The sequence below is a fragment of the Homalodisca vitripennis genome, chromosome X (genome assembly GCF_021130785.1).
Source record: "Homalodisca vitripennis isolate AUS2020 chromosome X, UT_GWSS_2.1, whole genome shotgun sequence".
Classification (NCBI taxonomy): domain Eukaryota; kingdom Metazoa; phylum Arthropoda; class Insecta; order Hemiptera; family Cicadellidae; genus Homalodisca; species Homalodisca vitripennis.
The window spans coordinates 77,586,967-77,600,869 of NC_060215.1; the positions used below are offsets into that span (position 1 = coordinate 77,586,967).

The following is a 13,903-nucleotide window of genomic DNA, read 5'->3' on the forward strand; positions in this document are numbered from 1 at the left end:
TTGACTTGGACGGAAGCGGTGAGGGATATATGTAAAAGAGTCTTCGCATCTGTCCACTCACTGAAACGCTTATAAAGATTTTTACCTGAACGGATCAAACTACTGTTGACAAAATCACTAGTACTTCCACACTTCAATTACTGCAACTCTGTGATGAATGACATGACGGTAGCACTTAGTGAGAAACTGCAAAGGACTGAAAACTACTGTTTACGTTACGTTTATGATGTGAGACGCGACCAACACATTACACCGTACTATATTCAGGGAAATATTTTGAAATTAAAAGAACAACGATCAATCAAAATACTAAATTTAGTTCATTCAATTTTACAATCTGGATTTCCAAAATATTTTTCAAATTATTTCCAATTTATATCTCATGATAGTGTAAGAAGCACTCGCTCTGGTTCTCGTACCTTAAGAATGACCCAACACAGGACTGTAGTATTTGATAGATCTTTTCAAGTGATGGGTTGTCGTCTGTGGAACTCCCTCCCCCCAGAAATCACTTCCATTGAGGGAGATCGGCGGTTTGTGGCGGCACTGAGACGTTTGTACCATGAACGGTTGGTCGGGGCGAGTCCGTCCTAGGGGTCTGTGGTGTGGTGCTGGGCATTGTGTGTGAGGAGTGTGAGTGAGATAAAACACCATATATATTATTTATTTCTAAAATATCCTTATTATTTATTTATAAATTATTGTTATTAGGTATTATTAATAGTTTTTGGTTCTTATTAAAAATGGAAGTTGTAATATTATTTTGTGTCATGATTGTATAACTATATTTTTTTTTTTTTAGAAGTATCATATTTATAATTTTTAGTATTTAGATTAATGTTTAATTTAACGTCTTTAGTAAAGTAGATCAGTGTTAATATTAATTTGGTCAATATTTGTTAATAATTATTGCTCAGACAGGTTAAGTGTAAGAAAGGGCCATGAGGCCCTAACTTTGCTTGCTTAAATAAACAATTTTTCATTTCATTTCATTTCAGCCACAGGTAATATTTTACATAATTTTCATTATAAAAAAACTGAATAGAAATACATAATTGGGTCATTCCATGTTAATCAACCAATAACAATAGTTTCAACTTGACCATTTCAGACTTGGCTGAAACTTTGTTTATTTATACTCTCCGAGATCCTGAACTAAAACATAATTTATCTCTCGTAGTTTTTTAGTTACAAATGTTCAAATCACACAAAATACAGTGTTTTTTTTTAACTTGTGCTTAAATCTAAATCTGCTATAACTATAGTTCTATTTGTTATAGCACAAAGAGCTAGCTCTAGCTGTGAGATAGCTCATTTTAAGAGGGTTTCATGGCTTTAATAAAATACCCAACTTGAACACTTTAAACAACTTAAACGACATTTAAAATCTTGATTTTTGTTAATACCAAATAAAAATGCTCCAATAACAATAGGGGTTTCCTTTCAACCTTACCCTGGAATGGCATGAGATCCTCCTCTGTACTTCTCTGAGCACATTTTTTTACACATAAAAAGTATTCTAAATTTGAAATTGTTAATACTATGATTTATTGGTCAGTAAAACTGACTCCACCTATTCCACTGCATTGTCACATCATATCAGATCACTTGTTTATTCCCTATATCAGCACTTGAAACTGCTGATAGTGGGAATTTTAAAATACCAATTTTAAAAATTTGTGGATGGCCTGTGAGATGGATGAGTAAGCCCGATTATGCTGGAACATACCATGTTACGTAGCAGCATTATCTTAATTTATTCTGTAGAGCTTAGGAATTCAGTTATGGAATAAATCAAACAGAATCCGCACTTCACAACAATTTATTATTTTATTTTGGACTCTACTTTTAAAAAAAGGTGTATGTCCAACTCCTGTCCCATGAATATTAGCAATTTACTTAGCCAAAATTTACATGTAGTTGTATGTATAAACACAGATTAGCCATTATGGACAAACATATGACTTATAAAAGAACATCAAACAAAGAAAACTAAAATGAGTTCCAAAATTTACATGTATCAATAATTTATTTGACAGACCTATTTTTTATGAAAAATTATAAATATGCCAAAATTAATAAATATATATAAGTATTATAATGATAACAATACAGTATATATTTTTAATTATACTAGAAGAGAGTATATTTTAGTCGGTATACATTTTTTATTATTAGACCTTACATAAGAAATATAATTAACAAATACAGAAATAAACTTTAAAACTCATATAGAATAGTTTATTACCAAGATAACCAAGAAATGTTAAAAGATCTTTTTAGTTAAAATATTACGGTTAATGACAACAAACATATAATACTTTGAAAGCATTTGCAATTGCTGTATTGACATACTAAAAGCAGAACCTTTTATACAGGTACAAGTACTTTAATTCATCATCATAAAACAGTTTTTTCATCAAGCAGCTTGTTAAATAGATTCTGTTATGGTCTACCTGAACTTTTTATGTTTCATTTAATTAGTATGTATCATTTGTAAAGAAATGATAGAACATTTGAATAAAAACATGTGGTAGAAAACAAAAATGTTAAGCAGTTGTGATATTAGTGTATTATATACTGTACATATACAAAAAATATTAGTAAATAAAAATAGCCATATCTTACTTAAAAAGAATTACAATGTGATTAAATAATGAAAAGATATTGCAAGAACATTACATAAAACAGATATTATCAGCACTAATACAATTTTAAAGTGCAACATGTTTGTAATCCTGACCGCACCACACCAAATTACGGAATATTGACTCTTGATACCATTGTTGGAATCACTACTGAGAATACATAAAATACGTATAGAGGTCCTTATGATTTTGAAGGAAAATTATATTAATATATAATATACTGAGAGGGGGTGGGTGTTGTCGGGAGGTTGTCAGGACCAGACAGCACTCAAGGAAAATCTTCTCAGTAGAAAGGGTTAAATGGGCTGTCATTTCTTTTAAGTACTCTAAATCACCAGGTGTGGATGGGATATTTCTTCTGCCCCTATTACACAAAGGGTTATATATTCTTATAAATAATCAAATACCCCTCTTCAGGAGCAACTATGATTTTGACTATATTCCAAAGAACTGGAGGATGGCATTAGTGGTGAAAGAAAGGATAGAGAATTGTCTCAGCCTAAGCTATAAAGGCTGATCAACCTAACCTCCTTCATAGTGAAAACCATGAAAAAAATTATAAATAAACACATAAGGAATGAAACCTTTTCGGTATGCCCACTCAGACTTATTTCAACATGCACATGTAGAAGGAAGGTCAACCACTACCGTTCTCCATATATATCGTGGAGTAAGTAAAAGACACCTTCAAGAAAAAGGAAGCTCTAGTAGTGTCTTATGGACATTGGAGCAACTTTGAACAGAGTAGCATAAGAACCCATGGAAGCAGAACTGAAAAGGATAGGAGTTCCTTCAGATGTTGTCAAGTGGATTGTAGCCCTCTTAATAAACCGTCAATTAAGAGCAAAATTCAGAGAGGAATACACAGCTTTAAAGGCACTTGATGCCTGCTTTGTTGAATCAAAGGTTATATGGGAAATTTCTAGTATCGAAATCAACCTATTCCCATACAAAATATTTGGCAGTCAATATGTTAAAGATTTACTAGGAATTCAAAAATAGGTTTACAGTATGTTGTTCGCAAAGTCCCAACCTAATTTATAAGCGTTTATAGTATGTTATCTTCTTTTATTTTTAAGAAAAATGTACATATGTTAAAATTATGGAAGATAGAGCAAAATGGTCCTAAAATAAGCTTCAAAGTAATATTTTTGTTAATGCTGTTACTTATTTAAATAAGGGTACCTTCCTTCCACTTGACACACCAATGTTAAATTACTCCTATTACATAAATCTTGACCTGCGGTAAACAAAAATAAAAGTTTAAATCACATGTCACAAATATATTAAGATAAAATGTTGCTTATTATATTTAACCCTTTGGAGACCAGACTACACTACAAGAAGTAAGCGAGAAATACTGGGCTATTTTTATGGGATTTGCAGAATTTCGAGGGAAATGGCTTTATTTTAGGAACCACAAATCAAACCAGAGGGCACTAGCCAATGGCAATCGTCATGGCAGACAAAAACAAGATAGCAGAAATATAAAGGAAGGGGGATAGGAATGGGCCCTTTTGTTATTATTGGTTCATGCTAGATGAACTTCTTAAAATCTCTGGTCAGTCTTAGGTGGTTAGTAGACGAACGCAGACGTATTGTGACCTGTATTCTGTAGTTCAGTTTTAATGATTAGTGTTGTGTATAGATCAAGTACCGGTATTGTAAATTTGACATTTTAGAAAAAATAGTTTCAAACCACTCTTGACAGTGATAAAAAAATGTTGAGGCATAAAGCCTTGTGTATTCTAACAGGGAATATGTCTATATAGAACTAAAAAAAGCATGACTCTCAAGATAATTCTCAGTTAGGAATATTATATATTTATATATATTTTGTACAACATCCTAAATACCACTTTCCAACAATCAATGGATAAAATTGGACTCATAAGAACTAAACCAAATATTTTCCAGATATGCCTACTCTTGTTCAGTACACTGACTCATTGTTCACGTTAATCAAACGAAACACAGAAATAAGTAACACAGCAACCGTTTTGAGAGACATCGAGAGACAAAAATAAACTTCATTATATGTTACTAGTACTTTCCTTGTTTCATAATGAATAAAAAAAATACCAGATGAGTCATACTTCCTGCCGCCAAATCACCTCCAAATAGGCCTAGATCAGCGACCATTCAAGTAGGCCCAGACGCACAAATCACGGTCACTTGCGAATAATTAATTGTTGTTATTTTTGTATTTGTTTTCACTGAGTGTCATGTGCTTGATTAATTTATAATTTCATCATGAATAATTATTAACTGACGAGGAAAGTTTTTTATTGGAGGCAACTGGTGGCGATGCATTCAACATTCAACTCAATTCTCACCGACATCACTCCCTTTTGGGAGGCAGAATACGATAAACTTGTCGTAATTACTTGTGACTTTTTGTTCTTTTTAATACTGTAATTTATTGTAGTGTACTTAAAACTGTAATTTAAAATAGTGACCTCCGGATAATAAAATAGTCCCACTCTCTGTTTACTCCCTATAAGCATTGACTGCACATAGTTCGATATATCGGAAGTTGGTCTCCAAAGGGTAAAAGTGGTTAAAATATGAGATAGAAAAGTACTAAGATTCAGGTACATTAAGCATTTTTATATTTATAGGTATCAAGAATCAATTCACAGGTTTTGGTGATAACATTAAAATTATTCATACAGCTCTACATGTAATAAATTTAAAACCAGATATTTGTGTGAATTTCTTAGAAGATAAAAATATTACTGTGAACAAATCACACGTTCTTTTATTAGCCCAATCTTCAACTTTCTGTGAAACAATAAAACGTTTAACACTTGACGGTGTATAATATTAAAAAATCTTGAATTATAATAATTAATATCAGACAATGAATAATATATTTTTCCCTGAATTAACAACATAAAAAATATTGTTTTACGTTTTTAACATAAACATGTATTAGAAATAATATACATAAATCAACTGAATCTATTGATTTGACCTTATTTCTAGGGGTACAAAATGTTGAAAAGTCATAAATAGAGTGCAGTTTCCTGAGGCAATCTTTCCATATTTAAGTATATTGTGTATAATATAAATAATATATTACAAAAAATATTTTACAAGGAATTGTTGGCTGACCACAGGCAGCATAAAACAATGTACAAATATCCTACAAAATAACAGATAAGGAAAACCATGTACAACTTAAATGAAAGATTTGAGCTCGACTATACAACACATTTACAGAAACGCTAGTTATAATATATACAGTACAGTACTAGACTACAAGTAGCGAGCTGTTGGTTAACACATCAGTAAGTCAAGAGTCTGAGCGCAATAGTCACTTGGGTCTTATCCAATAGCATTTTTCTTAATTATAACCTTCAAAACTCAATTTTGATTATAAACTTAGTTGCATGATCACTGAACCATTTTTGTTACTGGCACCAATCCTTTCGTGCATGTTAATGTTCCAATTACTTCAAAATTAACTATTCACAGTAATTAGCTTATTCATAAATCAATTCTGTGTTACGATCTACTGTACATTCTTATAGCACCACGACACTCTACCCTGAAATCAACACTAGATCGATACAGTACTCTAGAGCAAGGCAGAGCCTTAAAATTGCTAGATAATTGAATACCTAGGCCAAAAATGTTAAAGCACACAACAACCATTCAATCTACTGTGAACTATAAACACAATTGTGTCTATTTGAGAGCTATCTGCACAATCTAGCTTGAGCTCAAATGGAAATGCTTTGAATCATTAGAAGTATACAAAGGTAGAGCAATACGGCACACTCTGCATTAAATCTAAACTCTACACAGGACAATATGATTTTCTCCCAATATCACTCTATTTACAGCCTCACATCATGTGATAATGTGTAACTGCAAATACAGCTAATTAGGTATCCGTGTTATATCACTTAAACAAAAAGCTTTTTTATGTTCAACCGCATACACAACTTCAATGAATTAAGCCAAACACAAACACATTGGATATATTTAAACTGTATTTTAAATGATTTGGGTAACAAAATATTTTGTAACGATCCAACAAGTTTTTATACTAAATTAGCTGAATACCTGTGCTTTGCTACGGGATCAAATTGTAAACTGTTTCACTCAGTTTGCTACATGTCAAGTATTACTGTGTATTGGATGCTGTAAAATGAGTCAGTCATTAATATTTTAAAGATTATCGTCTTAAAACTTCCCTGCACACAACATTTTTGTGTGACCCTCGTGTTGCAGAATCACCTAACTGTCAGAAGAGGTTACCAGAGAGCAGGCCACAAACATCTGGCAGGGGGAGAAAGACGAATTCCTTAAATTCATTCCAGCCATTTTTAACGATTAACCTAGAACTGTATTCTGTGTCATTGAAAACGTTTTACAGGAAACTGTAGTGTTATACATTCAAACTGATAATCCGAAGGAATCATGGGAATCCGGGGTATGAAGACTGTTTTGATGTTTCCTTAAGCTATTCATACAACATAACAATCATAAATGATAATGCAACTAATAAATCAGAGGTTAGTCTACTTGTTTTGTTTAAGAAGTGAGAATTAATACCAAACTGTACAGTCCAAGTGACACATATTGCTCTGTAATTAATTTTTCTAGCTTTCAACATTCACTTTCAGAATCATAAAGAATCTAATTACTAGCACAAAACATAATTTGGTTGATTTATTTGGAAACAAAATATAGTAATCCACAAACAAATGCATAATTTCTAATTTTTAACATTTGTACAAATTATTTTTTTACAACACGTATTTTTAGGGAACATAAATATTTTTCTATCACTTTGTAGAATATTACACACAATCTTAAAGTTGGCATTAAAGAAATTATCAAATTAAGTTTTTGTTTAAGTTTTACTATCCATAGTTTGAATTTCATGAATAAGGCATACTTGAACCTACAAATTGGTTATTATAATTTATCTATATTATCTTAGTAGCCTGGATTGATAAAACAAACACATAAATTAAATAATGACTTATCCAGTGAATAGAAAGAGTATCACCAACTAAATGTAAGGAGCTGTATGCAAGAAACTACAAAACAATATATGTGACAAAACTTTATACAGTTAAAGCATAATATCCATATTCATTATTGGGCTATTGTAAATTACAGAAATAATTCAACACAGCTAAATACTCAAAACTAAAATGTCATTATAAGCAAACAATAAATTGAAGGGAAAACAAGTGCCTAATATAGAATGGAATAGAAAATAAAGTTAGTTGGTTATTGACAACAGTTACAATGGTATCAGAAAAATGTTACTGCCATCACACTAGCTTTAAATACTTGGCTTGTGGATAGTGCATCGCTCGAATTTTAATGTATGGCATACAGTTTACATCAGGGTAGAAATAAAAAAATCCAATCTAATCACATTAGTAAAAATTTTGCTAAATATTGGATATTTGAACTTTAACTGCATAGGCACAATTTAGAGAAAATAAATCACAAGTAGACATCAATGTTGGCTAAATTAAATGGTTATTACTGAAATTCATCAAAATTAAATAATTATTAAAAAATGCTCTCTGTGGCATTGAATGAAAGATTCTTCTTAGACACACACAAATCAACGCATAAGTAAGTTTTAACAGAAAATTAGATATTTAACCTATAACAGCTCAGTGTATCTATATAAATATAGTACTGTATTCAGTCCTCACACATAATGTTCATTTCAACTTATTACTGTTTAAATGAGTCATGCTGTAATTTAATACCAATAGAATTTTAAAATATTTATTAGAAAGGGAAAGAGAAACAAAGATCAAACACAAGATCAGAATAAAGATTATCAAAGTCTGAACTATGTGTATTGGAAATATAAAATGTTTAAGATTTATTACAGTGTAAAAATAACAATAGTATATAATTCTTTTATTTTATATTCAAAGCTTGTGATAGAAAATGTATAATAAAATGAGATAATCTAAGATAATAAAAATAAATAAAGTACTAAATATTCCAATACAACTCCAAGACTTACAGAATGGGTTTAATGCTGTAAATCCCCCAGTTAATAAAATTTAGTGGATTTTCTTAACAATCAACAAGAATCATTTATTTGTAATAGGTGACTTCATCATCATTTTGTTATCACAATTAACGAACTTTTAGTTGTTCCTCAATAATGCAGTCTCTCTTTGATATCCTATGTGGCCTTCAAATTGTTTGTTTCTCTGAAATATTTATCAGAAAACAACAATATTCTGTCCACTTATTTCTTTTAGATTGTATTGTAGACAATGGCAACAACAACAAGAGTAATCTACAGTGTATACCTACAGTAACAGGTTAACAATATTAATTGTGTTCTATTCAGTATTTTTAATTCAAAATTTGCAGTAAAATTTGTTATGTTACCCTCCAAGGGACTGAAGTTTTAGAAATCACATATTGGTTTAATAACTGAATAAATCATTACTAGTGTATCCATTGCTTGAAATCAAGCTATTTTTAACACAATTTTTGGACTTAGCTGACCCCAAAATTTCCACTAAATCTGAAAATAGTTTCCTCCAATCTCAATATTTTATACATACACATAGATAAGAGAAAGTATAGTAAATGACTTAATAGTATGCAAATATGGTATATACAAATACATACTATAATAAGTACATATAATAAAACAATAAACAAAATTAGCTCCACTTTTTACAAGACCTTAGAAAAGCCAATTTTTAGTGCCTTTAAGTGGTGCACAAATGCACAGTTTTTTTTGTAAATTTTATTTAATGACAATGTTTAAATAGTATTTTTAATGTGTTAAATGATTTGATTTCATCATCACTTTCTGTCTTCACAGCCTCAAAATACTGCTCTAAAACGGGAGAAATGCACTTTTAGGATAAAAAAATCATAAATTTTTCTCGCAATGTTAGCACTATTAAGCAGCTCGCTGACATCACAGGACACATGTCAGCTCTTGGAGGGTTGAATAAACTTATATTAACCATAACAAATTGAATTAAGTTAGCTTAAATCAACATAAGTATATGAAGAGTTTTTAAGAACAGAAATTAAAGTGTACATACACTTATGTGATGTTTAATGACATTTTGTTGTACTACAAAAGATAAGTACTCGTAATATGAGGTGATACCTCTAACGATAATTTAAATTTATAATTAATTATTCTTTCACCATGAAAATAATTCTGAATAACTATAAGAAAAATACTGATACAAGTATTCCTTGTTAGAGTAAACAAGCAATATTATCGACAAAATAAGTAAAAATCATTCAATTAGTCCAATCTTTTGTTGATCGGTTTCATTAATTACTGTATTACTGTTTGTGAACTTGGGGGGTGTTTCACACAGGTTCACGGTCTTGTAGTCAGAATCCACTTTGTTGTTTGTGATAGCTAACTGCACATAGGGTACAGTCGAATTGTTGGTCACTAGTCCCTTCTTGGAATGAACTGACAGCACTGATTCCGTAACCGAAGAATTTTTCTTCACCTTACTGTTTTGCGCTTTAGGTGGAGAATCAGTCGATCGTTTCAAAATACCAGGTACAGTTAAGTGAGGATTTGTTGTCGAGGGAACTAAAAGACGATTCGTCGGACTCGGGTATTGTCTCAAGAGCACAGATTTCAAACTACTTAACTGGAGATTGAGTAAACTTGTGGCCTCTTGAGATAAGCACACTTTTTTTGTAGGCTTATTGAGTTTGTCTGATTTACTGCGTTTGACAGCTTTTTTCTGGGATACAGCCTGAGAACTCATGTTGTCAAGAACATTGCTCAGGGTGGACGGCGAGCCCGAAAGCTCCCGTCCATAGGTTGCTACTCATATGCCGTTTCCTGCTCTGTGTAAACACGACTCTAGACCTTGCCGTGCAATCTGCATACGCCGGTTAGTGTATACCAGACCCCCGATTTTGTGACTTGAGAACATTGGATTCACCTAAAACAAAAGAATCCCCAATTAAAACAGAAAATTGCCATGGACACACTTAATATTTTTTATATGGTTAGCACTAATGTTTACGCTAATATTTTTATTTTAGTTCCATTCTGTAATATGTAACCTTCTATAGTAAAGAATCTGTCAGCAATAGAGCTGACATTTGAGTAAAATGCTTCTAATAGTATTTTTAATGTTAGGCTTACTAAGAAGTGCAATTCTGTAATAAATAAAAAATTATTATTTTTAACACATTGAACCCTAAGCCTATAACATCGAATTTACTCAGTATACTGGCCGTTTTTTGTGATTAAACATTTTTTTTTTATTATGAAGACATTGTTTTAACGTAACATATTATATATCAAATTAAAGAGGAGAACACGCAGTTTAGAAAATGTGCCTTTTTATGATAAAATAATTATTTGAACAAAATTATAAAGCAAACAAAATTATGGAAAAAATAAAATTTGAAAAATTGTAACTTTGTATAAACGTTTCATTTTCCAACCCCCTAATGTTGTATAAACGTTTTTTAACCACCTAATGTTCTATAAATGTGTTTTTGATATAAAATTAACATTAAAGAAAGAAAGTATTCATGTTAGTACCAATAGAAGGCCTATCATAATCATTCTCAGCATCATTCACGGCTTGATCATTAGGCCTAACCTCAAAATCTGGATCAGGATCATTGTTGTTGAGAAACTCACCCTGCGATCCAGAATCATAAATTTGACCCAAGATTCTTTCATACTGAATCGCAGATGATCTTTTATTTTCATTTAAAATACAATCATCCTCCTCCAAATCATGCTCAGAATCTGACATCATATCACGTATCATGCACACCGTTATTTTGTGTAAATGATTACTCATTTTACACAATAGTCAAGAAAAATAAAACTTGTATTACTAAGAAACCAATCAAAATAAACTAAACCATCACTAAACCAACATTTATCACTTTATTCAGTAACAGTGGAACTTTGTTTATAAATCACAATGCTCGCATCACTGCGTCGTCAGTCAGTTACGTAACTAAGCAGTTGTGCAATAGTTGAAAATACAATTTTTACAGCTGCACAACTGTTACTTGTCACAAAAAGACGTATAAATATAAACAATATAACATAGGAAATAGTCTGAAACAACTGAAACAACTAAACCCGATTTTTTACAGATAACTTAAAACGTATTGAATTAAGTACCGGAGCCCGAGTATAGGTTGGGCTCCGCATACAATGGCATGCGTGCTAGCCCGACCTATACTCAGGCTCCGTATTCAATGTGTTAAATGAGACTCACTTTCCCCTAAACATCACTCCACTACAAAACTGAGGAAGAAGAATGTAATAATTCACAAAAATGAGCTCCTAAAACAAGCTCAGTATGAGAATAAGTAATAGTTCTGATTTTCCTTAAGAACAGCCTTATTCTTTATCTTTACAATGTAAAAGTCTGTGATGTCAGTGTATATAATTCCAAAATTGGGAGAAAAGAATCGAGTTTCTCACACTAAACTTTTATCCTGGGAATCTTATTTTTGCACATCTAGTCTAACCTGCTTTGTAAACTTTCAGACTATTCCCAAACGAAATGTCTTCTACATTGCCTTGATTGTCACATTTGTGTTACTTCAGTCCATTTGGTATAATCCAAACAACAGTAGCGCATACTTAAGACAGTGACCAACTTCAGCCCACGCTATTGAAAAATCAATGGCTGACTGCAGATCAAAAGGTTTCTTATTCCACTGATCTTAATATCCTCAGAATATAGCTGGTCATCGTATCTCTTTTTCTAAAAGACAGGATGTAATCCAACAAATTAAGAGAGGAGAAAACCTATAAGCTGGAAGCTTCCTTTAAAACAAGTGATAAGAGTGTGCCAAACACCTTTGGGAAGTCAAGATGGATAGTGCAAATATTGAGTTTAGCTCCAGTCCACCTTCCTCTTACGTGCAGTATCTGAAATCTGATGCTAGCACAGACTTGACTCCAGAAATCTGGATTCATTTTTATCTAAAGGGATAAAAAAAATAGTCGGTGACAGCATCAGATTTCAGATGTTGCACGTAAGATGAAGGTGGACTGGAGCTAAACAAACCATTCACATTGAGTCAACCCCAAGGCTGATTGCTATTAACATATTTTTGTAGAACGATTAGAAGTACAAGAAAGAAACATAATGCAATCATCAAAATCACAGACAGGGAATCAATTTAAAATAGTTTTTCTGATTTTATGTACAGCCCAGGTTTAAATATACAAATGATCAAATACAAACCTGGTACATTCTTTTAAAGCTCTGGTCAACAGAGAAACATTTTGGTGACATTTGTTTTAAAAACTATTTTACTGTTTCCAAATGGGGGACTAAAACATTAAAAACATTTGTATTTTAACCCTTTGAGTGCCGTGGCCTTTTGCTGTATGGTATACATAAAATGCAGAGCGAAAATGCCTGATTCTGCAGGGGTCTGGTTAAAAATTCATAACAAAATTATTTATTGGTATAATGTCCTGGGTTTTTGTTTTTTTTTTTAGATAAATATATTTTCTTTATAAATATAATACATTGATCACTTATTTAACATTTTTATACCAATAAAAAAACATTAACAAAAACTTTATGAGCAAAAACATTTTGTTTTTATTTTGACACAACTTAATGTTATTGAAATATTTTATTTTTTACTTTTAGTTATTCTATCTTATACTGCATTTAATTCTCTACAAAAAAAAAATATATATATATATAAACACTTTTTTTATACTTATAAATAAAGTTTGGAAAATAAATATTAAAATATGAACCACCACAAAACTAGACATTTTATAACCTAACCTAACACTCTGTGTCTTGTCTACACTGCTAATGCTTAAATCTAATGCCTACAATACTAGGTCTTCATTGTCAGCAATGTTTTTACGACTCATTGTTTATAAATATCACTGAACAAACACAAAAACATAACAACTATACAAATGTATTTAGTAAAGTACTAGCTGCTTACGATCACCGTAACTCACGATCAAGTCATTGTTCTACTTAAACACAGACTAGAACAGCATACACAAACGAAATAATTTGAAGATACTTACTACAAACCCAATTACACAAACTTTCAATATTTACAATCATTTGTGAAATAAACACCAGCGCAAACAAAACATCTGACGGCTTGTCCACGTAGCGGTCAATTCTAAACTCGACTGACGCGCTCACTTTACAACCGCCGTAAAAATCAAAATCTAACCAGAATGCAACAAAACCTACATCAAAAGTTACGTTGAAACCTTTGGAATG

General features: G+C 31.4%; 1 protein-coding gene across 2 annotated transcripts in view; it reads right to left on the reverse strand.

The window, feature by feature from the left end:
* Positions 1-1,804: 1,804 nt before the first annotated feature.
* Positions 1,805-13,903, reverse strand: part of LOC124369238 (ataxin-7-like protein 1) — a 58,547-nt gene continuing 46,448 nt past the window's right edge. For both annotated transcript variants that reach the window (XM_046827125.1, XM_046827124.1), the window contains one exon: positions 1,805-10,591. In XM_046827125.1, the coding sequence (XP_046683081.1) occupies positions 10,475-10,591 (117 nt within the window). In that variant the 3' untranslated portion in view covers positions 1,805-10,474. The remainder of the gene's footprint in view (positions 10,592-13,903) is intronic.